We start from the raw sequence: 19419 nt of genomic DNA, 5'->3' as shown, positions 1-19419 counted from the left end.
TCACTATCACTTAAATATACAACTTTTTACCACTTTGCTTATGTGACAAGGTGGTCCCCTACCTTAATTATATATATATATATATATATATATATATATATATATATATATATATATATATATATATATATATATATATATATATAGTTTAGTCTTTTTCTCAAAGTCAAGTCATTAAAATTTATCATCTGTCTTCTTCTTCGCACCCGCAGAGGAAATTCCGGCCATGGAAAGAAAAATGTCTCCTAGTCTTTCTTTCTGCTTCTTAGTACTATTGCTGTTGACGGCCGTAGGATCAAAAGCTATGAAGACAAAAACGGCTGCAAGTGTAGGTGCTGTTTTTGATTATAATTCTCGGGTGGGCAAGGAACAGAAAGTAGCCATGGATTTGGCCGTACAAGATTTGCAGCGTTTGAATTGTTCTAAGCAGCTGGTCTTGCAGCCTAAAGACTCCCATGGAAATTCGGCTCAAGCAACTTTTGCTGGTAAGCTTTCTGAGGACAAATATAACGTACGTGTCAGCATTTGAGGACGGACAAAGGTTGTGGGTTCCGTCACAGAAACATGTTACATCCACACTTTTTTACATCATTTTTTTAAATTAATTATTAAATTTGTAAGACCTATATGTAAATTTTTGTGGATCCTACAAATTTAATAATTGATTTAAAAAAGTGATATATAAAAAATATACAAAAGATGTGCAAAAATCATTTCTCACTTACATTATCCAATATTTTTAGAAATTCCTACTGCACATAAATCAAATAAGTGGTTAATAGTTTGTGTTTGACTCGAAAGTTAACTACTTTTAATCAAATCAACTTTGTGTAAAATCTTTAAGATTTAATTGACAAACTACACAACTTTGACTCGTGTGTGTATATATATATATATAGACAAATAAGTGAATAGTATTTTGCCGGCGATCGACAAGATATTATTTATGAATAGTGACTTTTTTTTTTACTATTCACCTAAGTTTATCTCATTTTTGGTACGATTTACCCAAAGTAAAAGCAGAAAGAATCTGCTTTCAGTGCACGCCTAATAGCACTAAGCATGCCGGTATCCTGTGATTCCAGCAATCAAGCCCTCCTCCTAAGTTTATTTAAGAAGCAGAAGTATGAAGTTTAAGTGAGATTGAATCTTGAAGAAGTCGAACTTATCCCACCACTTAACAGAGAACTATGTGGCAATACAGTTCTGGATTAGAATATCTTGTCATTTCACAATCCACGATACTTTGTAATGGGCAAAGAAGTGAAATGTTTTTGGCAATTGGGCTTCTTGCTGAGTTAACTTTTTGACTGTGGAGAATAATCTTATAGCTTCTTGGACTTCTTTAGGGATGATCTCATTAATAGGACCACGAGATTTCTTATGTTTCTTAGATGATGTTACAGAAGGTAGACCATATTGCTCACAAAAGTTTCTCATTTCATACCTAGCATTTTTCTTATCCTTACTGGCTTGGTTTGATATTTTCATATCAATACACATTTTTAGACCTTCTTTTTGGATTGCACTTATGATATTCCCGTAAGTGAGATTATCATACTCTATCACATTGTTCTCATTGAAAAAATAACTAATCATGAATATTGTCGGGTGGCCGACAAAACACTGTTCACTTATTTGTCTTCTTGTGCCGACGGGAGTAGACACTGCTGAACTTAGATGTCGAACCCATCATAAGGATCTTGAGCATCCTGGAAGGGATCAATCTGTGTTAGATGTAAAGAAAGTCATTGAGTAGAACAATTATACCAACCAATACCTAAACTCCATAGGTAACCAGTTAGATAAAATTGAAGAAAAACTTCACAATAAGCCTGTTAAGCAAGAGAAACCTTTAATTAAGATTCCAGAGTTAAAATTGGGAAATAGTTCAAAGGTTAACAAGAATAAGTCTGTTGAGAAAATTGAGGAAATGCTTAAGGAATTGGTGAAAGCCAAACAAGAGCAACCCGGTACATCTAATACCGTGGCTATTGCTAATATCCCTATGTCCTCTGAGAATTCATCTAATACCATGGATTAAGTCAACCAGAGGTTATTGACCTCCTGGTTTTAGGTTAAGTGATCCACATATGTTAAATGTTTTAACTCTGAACATCAGAACTTCAGGATATAGAATTCTTGAAGGTGTTTAGCCTTTAGCTTTAATTTATAGGATCTATTATAAGTACACTAGAATCAACATGAACTTCCAGGCAATTTCTCAATCTATAGAATTACTTTCAATCACATGTCCAATGATGTTGAGTAATTCTAATAGTACATTAAGTGTCCATAAAAAAATGAGGTGGCTTTTAAAATCATCATTTGATCAATCACATGCCCAATGATGATTTTAAATGCCACTTCATTTTTTGATGGATAATTGATAAACACTTAATGTACATGTAGAATTACTTGATAGTTGATAATTAGATGTGGAACGTAGTAATAATATAATATGTAAGCAAAACTTCGCCCATGGCTCTGAGTTGCAACAAAACAACACCAGATAGTGAAATTAAACATTACAATTTTTCGCTGCAGCAATTGAACTCATTGACAGCAAACAATTGCAAACCATCATCGGAACATTGACATTTCAGGAAGCTGCTATAATCTCTGATGACGGTAAAGCCACCAAGGATATCCCTATCCTATCGCTAATTTCACCAGCTTTTGTCCCACCAGTAATACCACTTCAACCGCCATTTTTCCTTCAAATGGCTACCGATGCCAACCTCCACATGAAGTGTATTGCTGCTATCGTAGGCCACTTCAACTGGCGAAAGGTGACAACAATTTACGAAAATAACAATTTAGGAACATTAACTCTCCTTTCCGATTCACTTCAAGCTGTTGGCTCAAAGATTGAACACCACTCAACTTTACCTTCCCTATCTTCTCTTTCATCAGACCCAAAACCAGCCATTGAGGAAGAGCTTAAGAAGCTGCGGAGCTACAGCAACAGGGTCTTCGTAGTTGTGCTGTCTTCTTTAGAGTTAGCTATTTTGCTTTTTCAAAAGGCAAACCAAATGGGTATGATGGAAAAAGGCTACGTATGGATCGTAACCGATGAGATTGCAAGCCTTCTTGATTCTGTTGATTCTTCAATCACATTCAACATGCAAGGCGTGCTTGGTTTTAAGACCAGTTTTGAGTCTTCTAGTGAAAACTTCAAGCAGTTTAAAATCAAATTCCGAAAGAAATATGGATCAAAGTACCCAGAAGAAGAGAATGCAAATCCAAGCATTTTTGCGCTTCGTGCTTATGATGCAACATGGGCTATTGCTCAGGCCATGAAGATATCACAGGGAAGATTTTGGGAAAAAATTTTGTCCACCAACTTCGAAGGTCTAAGTGGAAAGATAAGCTTCAAGAATAGTACATTGTCGAAATTACCAATCTTTGAAATCATTAATGTGGTTGGCAAAAGCTACAAGGAGGTAGCATTCTGGTCACCGGAATTTGGTTTCTCAGAGGACTTTACCGAGCATGATGGGGAGAAAGTACGAGTTTTTAATGGTTCTATTAATGGAGTAATGGGTCAAGTACTATTTTGGCCAGGTGGCCTGCAAGCAGTGCCAAAGGGTTGGACTTACGATGCCGAGGAGAAACCATTGAAGATAGGGGTTCCTGCCAGGGGCGCCTTTAATCAGTTTGTGAGATTAAATTACGACAATGAGACGAACAGAACACTCATATCCGGTTTCTCAATTGATGTGTTTAAAGCAGTTGTCGAACGTCTCCCTTATAAATTGCCTCATGTTTTTGTCCCGTTCAATGGATCATATGATGATATGGTGCAACAGGTCTATTATAAGGTAGTTTTACGGACCTTTTTTAGCCTAATTGTTTGGATTTGTGATTTTAAAATATGTGATTAATAGCGATTTTAAAACATGTAATTTGAAAATGTAATTTTTAAAAACGTAGAGTTTGAACTTTAAAATCATGTGTGTGTGTGTTTTTTTTTTTTTTTTTTTTTTAAAGTACACTTTATTATTTGCGATTTGAAAATGAAGATTTTTCTATTTTTCAAATTGTAATTTTTTTTTTTAATGCACTCCCAAATAATACTTTTTCTGCGCTTTAATTAGCTTAAAACCACAATTTTTATATGCAACAAACTTAATTTGTACTCCTGGAATTCAGAACTTTGTTACCATATATGTTTATGCTTTTTTACGTGGTGTTACTAATGGCATGACATGCATGCACTTCCATATATATTGACATTGATGAACATGAATGACATGTAAAACAGGGCTTGGATGCAGCAGTCGGTGACACAGAAATAATGGCATATCGAATGCAATACGCTGAATTTACGCTGCCATATATTGAATCTGGACTTGTGATGGTTGTCACTGTGAAACCAGATAAGCTCAAAGAAAAATGGTTGTTCATCAAGGTCTTCACGAAAAAAATGTGGCTTTTGATGGTGGCGATGCATCTATTCATAGGGTTAGTAATTTGGTTGATTGAAAATGGAGGTAATCCAGAATTCGAGGGCATAGGTGCTATGCTTTGGTTTTCCGTCACTGTCCTTTTCTTCATACAAAGTACGTCTATCTCCACTCAAAAAAAAAAAAAAACCTTAAAGTTTACTACTTTTGTTGGATTCATATATATATATATATATATAATAGCTAGGTACTAGAGTTGATACAGTTGATGTCTTTACACTCTGCAGGAGAACCGATTAGGAACAATTTGTCTTGTTTTGTGTTGGCGCCATGGTTTCTTATGATTCTAATTGTTTCGGCCAGTTTCACAGCAGGGCTCACATCCAGAATGACTGTCTCTCAGTTTAAACCGTCTGTACCAGATATTGAGACACTTCAGAGAACAAATGCACCAGTTGGGTGTAATGGGAATTCTTTCATTGTAAGATATTTGATCAACGTGTTAAATTTTAAGCCTGAGAATGTCAAAGGAGTTCATTCCATAAACGACTACCCTCAAGCCTTTGAGAGGGGGGACATTCAAGTAGCTTTTTTTGTTGGCCCGCATGCTAAAGTCTTCCTCGCAAAATACTGCAAAGGTTACACCGCAACAGGACCCACATTCAATCTGGGTGGCCTGGGATTTGTAAGCTCCTCTTCTCCTGGCCTTTATCTTCGGGTCGGGGGGGGGGGGTGTTTAATTTTTTTTTAATTTTTTATGGCTGTTAATTTTTTATAAATTTTGCAATTATACTCATGAACTTTAAAAAATATCAATTTAGCATATCAATCTTTCATTTTTTTTTTCAACACTCAGAATTTTTCGTTAAATCCTAATGGAGGCTAGGGGGTGTCAAAATTCCTAAAATACCCACATTTTTTTAGGAAAAAAAAATTTCAAGGATTTAAGTGTTAGTCGAGATTTACCGAAATTTGAAAAATTACCCATGCCTGAAACTTTTTTTTTTTTTAAATGAAAAAACAATGGTATTTTGAAATTTTTGACAGGATTTAACGAAAAATCTTAACGAATCGGTGAAATTGAATTTATTGAAAGATGGATACGCTAAATGAACACTTTTTAAAGTTTAAGTGTATAATTGTAAAAGTGATGAAAGATCAAGTGTGATAAGTGACATTTTTTTTTTTGTTTTTTGAAACTTCACTTATATTCTATGATGTTTGGGCACATTTGCAATTATATCCTTAAAGTTTAAAATGTTACAATGTCGGGTTTTCATGTTTTAAAATTTTGCTATGTCACTCTTCCGTTATGATTTTATGTTAAATTCTAACGGAGGACGCTAAAATCCCCCTGTTTAAAAAATAATAATTTTTTTAACCGTTTTAACCTATAAGGGTACAAGAAACATTTTACATTTTAACCGTTTAGTTTAACCATAAATTCTAATCTTAGGAGTGAGTGACATTGCAAACTTTTAAAACATGAGAATCTGACATTGCAACATTTTATACTTTAATAGTTAATATTATTAGGTAAACATCATATTCTTTAAAAAATTGGGGTAATTACCTTTTTTTCTTTATGAACTACCAACTTTTGTGCAAAGCTCTTACAAACTACCAACTCGACCAAAATACTCCCGTACTTGGAGAGCCATCAAACAAGAGCGAAAAGCCTCTTGAATCCCAAGTTGTTTCCAAAGAGCCACCTCAAATGCCTCAGAAAGAATGATAGATCCACAGTTCTCCTTTCCTTTCGGGGATTCTTGGTTGGATCCATGCCTAGAATTTGCCTTCAAAACTCTTACAGGTGCAATACCCGTGGAAGATAATTTGGCAATTCAAGCAAGCTTCCAGGAACAACTTGATATCTCTCAGACGCAGAGGGATAGTAGTTTGGCATTGCCAGATTTTGGGTTTCCCAGCTCTTTCCAAAACGACATTTCATTCAATTTTGATTCAGCGGAAAAATCTGTGTTAGGACATGAACCAGGAAGTGTTGGGGCTTTGCGCAAAAGTTGGTAGTTCATGGAGGAAAAAGGTAATTACCCCAAAAAAAATTGATCTTGGACGCACTTTTTAATTTGGGTTCATGCGGCAGGTTTTCCCAAAAGGTTCTCCTTTGGTTTTTGACATTTCGAAGGCAATCCTTGAAGTGATACAAAGTGGAGAAATGCAGCAACTAGAGAAAAACTTACTCTCTTCTAACAATTGCTCATCTTCGTCCAACTTGAACGATGATCCAGAATTAGGTCCTGAGCCTTTCTGCGGCCTATTTGCTATTTCAGGTTTCATTTCTGCACTTGCATTCTTAATAACCTTAGTGTTGACAATCAAGTTGTTATTGTTGACAATTAGGAGCAAGATTGGTAAGGTTGGTCCATCAAGGTTGGCCCACTGTTGACAATCAAGTTGTCATTGTTGACAATCAGGAGCAATTATCTCCAAGTTGGTTCTCCTGTAATCTAGCACTAATTTGTCCCTACTGCTAGCTGTAATCTAGACTATAATTACTAGAATCCTAGACTATAATTACTAGAATCCCTGTAAATATGTGATTGTCAATCAGTCCTAAATTATAGGATCAAAAAGCTTTGTCCAATGGCTATTTATGCCCAGCAAGTAATAGAAAAAGATCAAGAGAGCATTCTCCTCACAAACTCTGTATTTTTGACTTGGTATCAGAGCGAGGTTTTCTTATTCGTTCTATATTATCACAGCCTGAATTCTCATATATCCCTCGCACCATGACTAATGACAAACCCGAATCAACATCCACTGTACCAGTTATCCATGTTCAATCAGAAAACCCCAGTTTCACAACTAATGTCATCCTTACCGAAACCAATTATGATATCTGGTCTCAAATCATGGAGATGCAGATTGCAGGGCGTGAGAAGCTTGAATATCTTACGAGTAAAACATCTCCAAACGTTACTGATACCTCCTATGCAAAGTGGTATGCTGAGAATCAAAAGGTCAAAGGATGGTTACTGACCTCTATGTCATCGGAGATTATGAAACGCTATCTTAGATTGCCTACTGCACGTGAAATCTGGACTGCTCTTGCCAAAGCATTCTATGACGGGGCAGATGAATCGCAACTCTTTGCATTGAATCAACGAGCATTCTCTACCAAACAGGTTGGTCGTCCTCTCTCCACCTATTATGGTGATCTGATAGAAATTTTTCAAGAGCTAGATCATTGTGATAAAATTGTCATGAAAGATCCCGATGATGTTATTGCCTATAAACAATCAGTTGAGAGACTACGGGTGCATATTTTTCTGAATGGACTAGATGCAGAATTTGAACAAATTCGAGGTGAGATTCTCAGGGGGGATCCTGTACTGGATCTTGAAGAAACTTATGCGTATGTTCGTCGTGATTCTGTTCGTCGAGCTGCACTGAATGGCGAACCTGAACATTCAGAGTCATCTGCTATGGTAGCTCGCCGAGTCAAGTATCAACAAATGCAAACAAAACCGAAACCAGATCGCACATCTGGTCCACTGAATCATGATCACAATCAGCCGGTTGGATCACAAAATCGCAGCTATGAAATAGGAGCTGCACGACCAGAACGTATGTGTACTCATTGTGGTGGAACCGGACACACTAAGTTACGGTGCTATGAATTGATTGGATATCCAGAATGGTGGGATTTTGCCAAGGCACCTCGCAAACGAAATTCAAAGACAAACCATCATGCTTCTGTTGCTGTGGTTGAACCCAGTCACGCTTCCACCAGTAATCCTGAGAAAGCTTCCTCTTTCATTGCTACTTTTGGGAATGTAGGTAAGGCTCTTCATACCTCTGTTAGTCATAATGAATGGATAATTGATTCAGGTGCCACAAATCACATGACCTTTGACAATAATCATATTCAATCCATAAAATCCTCAGACCAACATATAGTGTCCACAGCCGATGGTACCCCCTCTCCCGTGTTCGGAGAAGGTTCAATTTCTCTTACAAAAAATTTGAATTTAGATTCAGTTCTGATTGTCCCTTCCCTTAATCATAACTTATTGTCTGTTGCTCAAATAACCCTTGCTTTATATTGTGTTGTGATTTTTTGGCCTAACCTTTGTGTCTTTAAGGACATTCGGACTCGGAAGACAATTGGTTATGGTACTAGGAGAGGGAAGCTCTACTATCTGGATCTAATGCCCGCAAGCTCAAATCAGTTGGCTCAAGTTTTTTCAGCTAATACACCTAATAAACTGAAAAGTTCAAAAATCTGGTTGTGGCACAGGCGTTTAGGCCATGCATCTTTTGGATATTTACAGAAATTGTTTCCAAAACTTTTTTCGCAATTGACTGTTTCAGATTTTAAGTGTGACATTTGTGAACTGGCTAAAAGCCATCGTGTTTCATTTCCCATTAGCATGAATAAAAGTCCTGTTCCTTTTATGGTTATTCACTCTGATGTATGGGGGCCTGCAAATACTCCTTCTTTGAATGGAGCACGTTGGTTTGTTTCATTTATTGATGATCACACTCGTATGACTTGGATTTGCTTGATGAAATCAAAGAGCGAAGTGAGTTCCTTGTTTCAGCAATTTCACAAAATGATAGCAACTCAATACCAATCTAACATTCAGGTTATTCGCACTGATAATGGAGGCGAGTTTATCAATCAAGACTTGAAACAGTACCTGAATTTACATGGCATTGTTCATCAGACTACTTGCCCTTACACCCCTCAACAAAACGGGGTAGCTGAAAGGAAAAATCGTCACCTTCTTGAGGTGGTTCGTACTTCCTTGTTTGGAGCTCACATGCCCACCAGTTATTGGGGTGAAGCTGTCACCGCTGCAGCCTACCTCATCAACCGTGTACCTTCTAGTTCCCTGCAATTTCAGACTCCCTTTGATGTCCTTCAGCACACTGTAAGTGCTCCAACCATACCAAATTTGTCCCCTAAAGTTTTTGGATGTGTAGCCTTTGTGCATCTTCACAAAGGCTTGAGAACTAAGTTGGAACCTCGGGCACTTCGATGTGTATTTGTTGGCTATGCCTTGCATCAAAAAGGCTATCGGTGTTATCACCCCCCTTCTCAAAAGCTTTATATTACCCTTGATGTGGTATTTCATGAAAATGATATGTATTATTCTGAGTCTTCACTTCAGGAGGAGAATGCTCTCTTGATCTTTTTCTATTACTTGCTGGGCATAAATAGCCATTGTACAAAGCTTTTTGATCCTATAATTTAGGACTATTGACAATCGCATATTTACAGGGATTCTAGTAATTATAGTCTAGATTACAGCTAGCAGTAGGGACAAATTAGTGCTAGATTACAGGAGAACCAACTTGGAGATAATTGCTCCTGATTGTCAACAATGACAACTTGATTGTCAACAGTGGGCCAACCTTGATGGACCAACCTTACCAACCTTGCCCCTAATTGTCAACAATGACAACTTGATTGTCAACACTTCCCCTCATGTTGGTGCATAGATGTCGCTCATGCCTAGTTTGTCGAGACAGTCATTAAATGCTTGGTTTGATACGTTTGTAGGAGGAAATTTGGTTACTTGGCGAAGTAAAAAACAGGAGGTAGTTGCGAGATCTAGTGCTGAAGCCGAATACAGAGGAATGGCTAAGGCAATATGTGAGTTATTATGGATCAGAAATCTGATGCAAGATTTACATATTAAGCAAGTCAGCCCTATGAAGTTATATTGTGATAACAAGGCAGCGTGTGATATTACCCATAATCCTGTCCAACATGATCGAACTAAACATGTTGAGGTTGATAGGCATTTTATCAAGGAGAAACTGGAAGAAAAATTGATTGAAGTTCCTCATGTTCGATCTCAAGACCAGATTGCTGATGTGCTGACCAAGGCAGTATCAAACCAAGCACTTAATGACTGTCTCGACAAACTAGGCATGAGCGACATCTATGCACCAACTTGAGGGGGAGTGTTGACAATCAAGTTGTCATTGTTGACAATTAGGAGCAAGGTTGGTAAGGTTGGTCCATCAAGGTTGGCCCACTGTTGACAATCAAGTTGTCATTGTTGACAATCAGGAGCAATTATCTCCAAGTTGGTTCTCCTGTAATCTAGCACTAATTTGTCCCTACTGCTAGCTGTAATCTAGACTATAATTACTAGAATCCTAGACTATAATTACTAGAATCCCTGTAAATATGTGATTGTCAATCAGTCCTAAATTATAGGATCAAAAAGCTTTGTACAATGGCTATTTATGCCCAGCAAGTAATAGAAAAAGATCAAGAGAGCATTCTCCTCACAAACTCTGTATTTTTTACTCTTAGTGCGTCTAAAGCGAAAACATCAGCTGAGAATGCACTTCAAACCAGTAGCATTCATAGATAGCAGAGTTTTCACATGGGCAATCCTATTTCTCTCTCGAGTCTATGTCAGGTTTCAATCTCCATACAGAAGAAGGACAATTCTCGTCCCATAAGAAATTAGAAGACCCTAGCTAGGGAAGAGTTGCTTTGTCTGGATTTCTTCGGAATTGTTTGGAGCCTGATTCTTATTCTGAAAAAAATAAAAAATAAATTACTCGAGTGAACAAAATGGACATGTATTATTCTGATGAAGTCTTTTCTTTTTGACTAGTTTTCATCTAAAAAATGACAGAAAGAAGATGCATTTCACGAAATGCAGGTAGTTGTGATTTTAATAACGTACATTCAAATCCTAATATTACCTGATACCCAAAGAAAATAAAATCTCCACCGAAGTTAAACATGAATTTGATAAATCCTATGGCTAGCTAGGATTAGATGATCTGGAAAACATAATAAGTTAAAATTGAATAATAGGCAAATCCTATGGCAATTACACCAAGTATACGCATGTGAACTTGAAAGCTATGAACTTGAATCTAATGATTTGAATTCCAACTAATCTTTGATGATTTCATAATTAAGTTAATACTTGACTTGTGTCAAATAGTAACCATAAGAAGAAGAGGAAATCTCAAGACCAAGAAAGTAGCTGAGATGACCAAAATTCTTCATCTTAAAATGCTGACCGAAAAACCGTTTGAGCTCCCGAATACTAGTGAGGTCGTCTCCAGTGATAATGATCATATATATCATCAACATACAACAGAAGAATAATGGTACATACCTCGGTTTGTGCGACGAAGAAAGAAGTCTAAATCATAAGAGCTAATGGATTATCCAAAACTAGAGAAAATGGTGCTCAATGGTGTCAAATGCAAAAACAGACAAAAAAATATGAAACCAGAATGAAAAATTGAGTACAAAACACCTAGTCAACTCTGGTCAACAGTCAAACCTGGTGAATCTACTGACGTGGCGATCTGTTTGGCTTAAACATGGTGAACAACGTGTACTGGAGGCTTGTCGGCGCTTGTAAGACACGCGCTATAGAGATGAAGGCGTGTGGCGCACATGAGGCAGCATCGCATAATCTTTCGCCGGGGTGTCGGAGCTTCAATGGTACTGTTCTTGACAGATTTGGACTCTGTGGTATTGGATTAGTCGATTAGCATTGCTACCGAGGTGATTGGACAACCATGGCGGCACATATATAGCAGAACATGAAGAATCTTCAGGGCAACATGTGCGGTGGCAGATTGGAGTTGTTTTGGTGGCTCTGGATAGATCGTCTTCCAAGGTTTCGATTGGTGGAGTCACCGGCTCGAAACGATGTGCGGAAGAGGAAGATTTGAAGAAGGCAGAGCTACTAGATCGTTGGAAAGACTAGTGGCTGCGGAGAAGATATATACCGAAGAGAGAAAAGAAAAAGGTGGGGAAGGTGATTCTCACATAATACTATACAGAATGAGCCTATATATACAAGCCAATAATACAGATTCACTTGCCAAAAAAAAATTAATACAGATACACACATAAATAACCCATGTGGGACTTGTACAATAAATATAATCTACCAAGCTTCTATGAAACAAAAGAAAATCAAGGAAGAAAGACAAGAAAGAAACAAGGGATGAAGAAGCAATAAATTATGCAATTACAACATGGTAGCTGGTTAAGAATTAATTGGTAAGATCAGCTCTGATCATCTGCCGTCATCAGAGCCCAATACTGCGTCGTCTCTCATGCTATCATACCCAGCAATACTTTTATTAGTAACATCGTACTTGGAAGAAGCGGATGACGCACCACGCAAGTATTCCGCCGTGTCTTCAGACTTGGAATCGGCATTGACCCCCGAATGCTTCTGAATCTTTCTTAGACCCTCCAATTCAGTTGCTACTTGCTTCATAGTAGGCCTATCCTCCCCTTTCACACTTAAGCACATCTTCGCAAGATTAGCTACTTCCTTCAGTTCTACCCTGTTCCCTTCATTCGTTATATGTTTCTCAAGAACATCAAACAATCTATCCTCTTTCAAACAAGAAAGAAAATAAATAGTTAGACTTGTCTCCTCCTCCGGCATTTTAAATGACTGCAGCGCCTTTTTTCCTGTTAATAGCTCTACGAGGACCACTCCAAAGCTATAAACATCACTTTTCTCGGTCAATCGACTTGTTTGTAAGTATTCAGGGTCTAAGTATCCGAGAGTTCCTTGCACAATTGTTGCTACTTGTGTTTGGTCTAGTGAAATTAATCTTGAAGCTCCAAAATCGGACACCTTTGCTGTATAACTAGCATCTAGCAATATGTTCGAAGGCTTGATATCTCTATGAATTACAGGTGGAGAAGCTGCAGAGTGCAGATACGACAGCGCTTCTGCTGTTTCTGCAGCTATCCTAAGACGAGTTTCCCATGATACAGTGGATCCCGTGCTTTCATGATGTAAGTATTGGAAGAGAGTACCATTAGAGACGAATTCGTAGACCAGCAAAGGAACTTCTGTCTCCAAACAACAACCCAAGAGTTTAACCACGTTCCTATGGTTAATTTGGGAAAGTATAACAACCTCGTTGATGAACTGCTCAATTTGGCTTCTATCCACAACTTTGGATTTCTTGATGGCTACAATTGTATTATCCGATAAAAATCCTTTATAAACAGTACCAAACCCTCCTTCTCCAATAATTAGATTCTCATCGTAATTGTTGCTAGCCTTCTTCAGCTCTTCTGCGCTGAAAATTGTTGTTGTTCCAGCTAAACTTTCTTGTCGGGAGAGTATTTGTTTTAAATATAAACCACCATTTTGCCGAAAGAACCTTTCTCTACGCTTGATTAGCTTTCTCTGCTTGATTATCAAGTTCAACCCCAAGATACTGCACACGGGCACAAATATAAAGCCTATACCAAGACCTACATTTTGAAAGAGATTAACAGAAAAATTATTGCTCAGAAGAAAGAAACAGAACATTATTTCCTCCTTGTTCCCCCACCTTTCTTTTCTCCCTCATTTCTCTTCTCATTCCTGTTTCCTCTTCCCAACCCAAGAGAGAAGGCAAAACAAAATTTAGTAAAATTCTTCTTGAACAAACAAAGAAGGCGCAGAGAGAGATCGAGAATGCAGACATAAGAAGACTCAAAACAGTATTTTAAAACACCCATCAGCAACCAAAGGAACTCGACAGAGAGAGAGAGAGAGAGAGAGAGAGACGCATACCAAGAAGAAGGAGATGAGGTGTTATTTTCTGGGAAAGTTCTTTACAGTTTTTTTTTTTTTTTGGCATTTTTTTTTTCCGTTATTGTTTGGATAAGGCACATGAGGTGTTTGATAGAAGGTTTGAGAAGGGTAAATGCGTTGATGGTTGGTTTTTTTTTTTTTTTTTTTGGGTAGATGGGATAATTAAATAATTTGCATTTTAAATTAAAATTGGGTGTAATGGATGTACCCAGCTCTGGGTACTCCTGCACTCCAATGAATTTTTTCACTATTTTTTTTTTAATTATTTTATTTACATAAAACAGCTCCAAATGATTGAAGTCGTTTTTCAGTTAATTAAAACGCCTCTAATGATTTGGAGTCGTTCATTGTTCAAATCACTATAAATGATTGGAGTCGTATGTAGGGCTGTAAATAAACTAGTCCATTTGACAACCTGCTCGATACCCGCTTGGTTTAACCTGATCAAAGCTCGAACTCAAGCTTGATATTGTAGAAACTCACTTGATTAGTAAGTAATATATAACCGACTCGTTCGACAAAACTCAATAGGGGCTCGCAAGTTCAGCTCGATCGTTTAAAGCTCAACCGGATTGCTTGCCCAACTCGTTAGCTCAATTATATTTCTTATAAGTATATACAAATATATAATAATTTAGGAAAAACTTCACTTAAGGGTACCTAACTTTCACCCTTTTTGACATAAAGTATCTAAACTTCAAAACGTCTCAAACTAGAATATTCATTTTTCAGAAACTCTCGATAACAGGTTTTCCGTTAGGATTTGTTGTTAAATCCTGCCAAAATTTTCAAAATACTCATCCTTTTTTTTTTTAGGAAAAAAGAAGAAGAAGAAAAATTGTTAAAATTTAGGTGTTGGTCAGAATTTAACAAAATTTGCAAAAGAAATATCCATGCCTGAATATTTGGAAAAAAAAATTATAATTTTTTTTAAAAAAATAATACGTGGGTATTTTCGAAATTTTAGCAAAATTTAATGGAAAATTCTAATAGAGGGCCTGTTATTAAGACTTTTCAAAAAAATAAATATCCTAAATTGAGACGTTTTGAAGTTCAAGTATCTTATCTTAAAAATTGTGAAAGTTTGGTACCATTAAGTGAAGTTCTCCCAATAATATATTACTAAAAATGAGTTATATAAATTCAAGCATGTATATTAATAATTAAGTAATATATGCTACTTAATATATATTTATATAGGTGTGTATTAGTTAACATACTAATTAGTTAGCTAGCTCAAGAACTAGCATATTATCTAGTTAATTAACATATACTAAGTAAATATAATTAATTATAGGTTACTCAATATTTCGATATATATTATGTGTGTGTGTGTGTGTTTTATATAATATCATTAACATGCTAGTTAGTTAATAAACTAACATATTAACTTACTAACTAAGCATAATTAACTATAGTTTACTTTGATAAAAAAAAATTTACAGGTTTCTTAATATTTCAATGTATATTTTATATATGTGTGTGTGTGTTAGTATTAACATTCCAACTAGTTAGTTAATATATACTAACTTAATATTAATTAATAATTTAGTATGGTATCAGACTACATGTCATGAGTTTAAACTTTGACTCTACAATTTCAATTAAATATTTCACACATTGTGTCTTACTTGTTTAGGTGGAGTATGAGCTCACACTTGAGGGATTATAATATTAATTAAATGATTAAAGTCAATCATTTTTATCACCTTAAACATTTAGGACAATTAGTGATTATATATATATATATATATAAAGTGACTAGTGCAACAGTTAATCTTATTATATAACAATTTTGAGAGGAGAAAAAAAATAAAAATAAATGAAAGTTTTAAGCGACCAATCTAACCCAAAACTTTGTAACAATTGAATTGTTTCCCCCGTACCAACAATGATTTCAACCATTAATCATGTCAACAACCTAACTTGGATATAACACGATAGAATCTGCAATACCAAATTAATGGAGCACCGTAGTTCACAATCAATTGCAAATTAAAGTTCATGGAATACAGTAGTTAAATATATATATATATATACACATACTTACCAATGGCCAGCCCACTCACTGAAATGAGATTCAATTCACACCCTGTTCCATCTTTTCTTCCATCCCCACGGTGCAACTTGGGGCAAGAACATGCATAATTCCCTTTCCTCTCAACGCATCGTTTTGGTATTGTGCACATGCTGACTTTCCGATCCTGACACTCTTTAACGTCTGTGGAACACTAATGTACGTATATATTAACCCCAACTTTAAAAGAACTTAAGTTTAATCAAAAGTGACTGGCTACAGTACGTAATAACCGAAATAAAATTAAGGAGAAAACAACATATATACTATGTATTGTAATATACATTTGAAATTCATGCAAAATTTCTGTATATATATGCTAAAATTTTGGGAACTATGCACGTACCTTTGCAACCATCTGAGAGATACGGGTTTCCCTCATAACCGGCTTTGCATTTGCAACGGTAGCCGTACCGGTTGTCGGGATCATAACATTCGCTGTTCCCTCCGCATACAAAATTCGATTTGTTACATCTTTCATTACCGATGGCCCAATCAAGAACCATCGGAAGCGTTTTAATGCCTTTTAGATTGTGAAGATGATCGGAGGAGAAATTGAACTCGCCTTTTTTAACGACAAAAGCATAGGTGCAAGGATTGAAGCTCAATATTTCTGTGTGACCTTTATAGCTGTTTGCTTTCAAATTAAAATTTTTCAATCCCGGTGGAATCTCTACATGGCAACACCCAATCCCAGAGCAAGACCCATCGACCACACTGGTAATGTTTTGACATACGGAGATGCAGCCCATCCTGAACGGGAGACCGTTCAGAGTACCATTAAGGTATGCATAAGTGTCACAGCCAACGGCCATGAACTCGTTTTGGGTGTTCGAAATTGTGTAACTGGGGACACTCAGAAAGGGATTGTTACTATCTTGAACGTCACCCAATACGTTGAAACACTGAAATGCTACATACATCAAGATGTCTAGCTGACCTTCTTGGATAGAAATGTTGGTAACGACGAGCTCTAGATCTCCAGTTGTGAGTACGCCGGACATACATTTAAGGCCAAAATCTTTATTTAGGTAACAACCTTCAGTTATGCCAAATGGAAATGGAATATGATCTACATGTCCGCACCGGTCGCTGCAGTTAGACCGGGGTAATTGAGCTGCCACTCCGGCGGCAGCCATTCCTGATAATAGCACACCAACCCAAGTGAGTTGCATAAGCATCCCATGAAAACCCATAGCCCCCACTATCTCTCAGATTCTGAGAAGAGGATTTAAGTTTACTGTACGTTTTTGTGTTTGCAGTAAAACTCATGCCCATAGATCTGGAATTCTTATAGGCACGTATACGGAGGACCCACGCAATGCGCCGGGTAAGGCTTAATAATTTTCTGCACCAAGTCTTTAACTTCTATATATATATATATAGAAGTAAATAATATTTTGTAAGTTATATATAAATGTTGAGCTGCAGGCAAAAACCTGATCAATTTAATTTAAAATTACCAATTGGAATTTTAAGAACTGTACATATTAAAGTACTCTAAGAATTCCAAATGATCTTAATTTATCCCTGTTTATTTACTAATTAAGCATCCCAGATGAGATCTTTTTATAGTGACGGTCGTCGGTCACAAATGAAGAAATTTAGGATAAATTTAAAATAAGGGAAAATAGAGGAAGTTTGCGAGAAAAGAGATGATAAATTTTAGGGTGATTTGACGTTAGATGCTTTCATCCACCACCATGTAGGAGTGCGCTTAAAGGGTAATATCGTGCTCTTATATATTCACTTGGTTAATTTACAATAAGAATAATAGGATATTCTAAAAAGTATCCCTAGTGAGCTATCAATTTCAATTTTTTTTACTAAAATTGGATGAAAAATTCAAAAAACTTCACTCTAACAAGCTCTTTATAAATTTTCTATTTTGGCTCTTGTCAAAATCTCATCCCAAATTTGGCTCATAAATTTTATGAGCTATTCAATATTTTATTATTTCTTTCTCCTTTAACTTCACTTTTCCTTTTTCCTAATTTGGTAGGAGTGATTGTTTAAAACCAATAGAATATTAATATTTAGTTGAAATAGAGAAATATTTAGAGAGTTTGATGTAAGAAGCCTTTAAAAATGATAGATAAAATCAAAAAAGTAGATTCTTAAGTTAAAATTTAGAAATAAATTTAAAGAGCTCACTAGGGATACTCATACAAGGGAAATATGATAGTTTAAGAGAATATAAATAAAGTTATTAATTAATCTCTAGGATTTGATTACAATCAAACATAAATAAAAATTTATATCAACCTAATATATAAAATATATATTCTACCTTCTTCTCAAACTCAAACTTATGTATGGTGTGTGTCACATGCACGTGCGCACGTGAAACAAACGCCCAAGAAAAGTAGGGTTCGTGAGCTAGGTGTAGGGGTTGAGAGAGGCCAAGACCACTTAACACTGGTATCAGAACTCAGGTTTACTAACAAGTCTCAGGCCTTATAGTCTGCGGGAGAAATGGGTTGCTCCTGCTCCGACCTAAGGCCTGATATGTGAGGGGGAGATTGTTGGGGTGGTTGTCCCACATCGGTTGTGGAAAGGATTGGTGGTAAGTTTATAAGTGTAAGGAAAAGCCTTACCTCATGAACTACCTTTTGGGGTTAAAAAAGGCCCAAGACCACTTAACACTGCACATGTAAGACTGAACATAACATGTAGTGTGTGATGGCGTGTGGGGTGTCTATTGTTGTCGCAACTTTTGTAGACCGGTAGATCTGCTATAATAACCCCGACCCCTTTCGAGGGTAGAATAGTCTATACCACCTATGAGAATGTATAATTAGACGAGATTAATAAACACCTGATGTTATATATGAATTTTTAATTCTTGATATTGATTCATATTTCTTGATATTAAATAGCCACTCATATATTTTATTAAAACACCTACTTTTAAATTTAATAAATTTATATCAATTTAAGTTCCACTTTTATATTTTATATTTATAAAAAAATTTGAGGACCAGATTTTATATTTTTATGCAATTTTATTCTTATTAAAATACCTGTTTTATTATATAAAACCCTAGTAGCCAAAGAATAAAACCCTACTCCTATAAATACTCCACTTAGCCGTCACTCCCTTCCTCACCTCACAAAATATTTTCCTACCAGCCATCTCTTCATTGTTGCACGCAGGACCACTGCAGGTATATTTTGATCTCTTTTCTTTCTCTTCTATTTGGTACAGTCGTAGCAGGGTCTCCATGACTGGCTTGCCCTTACTTTCTGTGTCTTTTCCTCCTTGATACAACCGAGTGGGACCATTATTATAATTATTTTTTTTCTTTCTTATTTGTTTCTTTTTCTCCTTCACATGATGCAGCCAAGGCCCATACTTATT

At 36.3% G+C, this 19419-nt stretch overlaps 2 protein-coding genes across 3 annotated transcripts; one reads left to right on the top strand and one right to left on the bottom strand.

Annotated features, from left to right (window-relative positions):
* The first annotated feature begins 219 nt into the window (after positions 1–219).
* LOC133867119 (glutamate receptor 2.5-like) lies at positions 220–6660 on the top strand. The gene is made up of 5 exons (XM_062303801.1): positions 220–485; positions 2548–3824; positions 4268–4565; positions 4697–5047; positions 6514–6660. The coding sequence occupies exons 1-5, from the start codon at positions 227–229 to the stop codon at positions 6543–6545; spliced, it is 2217 nt and encodes a 738-aa protein (XP_062159785.1). The 5' UTR covers positions 220–226; the 3' UTR covers positions 6546–6660.
* A 3885-nt stretch (positions 6661–10545) lies between these two features.
* LOC133865365 (putative wall-associated receptor kinase-like 16) lies at positions 10546–17311 on the bottom strand. 2 transcript variants are annotated; one of them, XR_009899699.1, is made up of 4 exons: positions 16405–17311; positions 16032–16202; positions 11702–13656; positions 10546–10933 (listed from the first exon to the last, which is right to left on the bottom strand). XR_009899699.1 is itself a non-coding variant. In XM_062301761.1 (3 exons), exons 1-3 carry the CDS (start codon positions 17252–17254, stop codon positions 12449–12451), a joined length of 2229 nt encoding a protein of 742 aa, XP_062157745.1. In that variant the 5' UTR covers positions 17255–17311; the 3' UTR covers positions 11537–12448. The 2 variants fall into 2 exon arrangements, 1 of the variants encoding a protein (XP_062157745.1); XM_062301761.1 differs by lacking the exon at positions 10546–10933 and having other exon boundaries at positions 11537–13656.
* Between the last annotated feature and the right edge of the window lie 2108 nt (positions 17312–19419).

This window comes from Alnus glutinosa, chromosome 4, assembly GCF_958979055.1.
Source record: "Alnus glutinosa chromosome 4, dhAlnGlut1.1, whole genome shotgun sequence".
Lineage (NCBI taxonomy): Eukaryota > Viridiplantae > Streptophyta > Magnoliopsida > Fagales > Betulaceae > Alnus > Alnus glutinosa.
This window is presented reverse-complemented; position numbering and strand designations above follow the sequence as displayed.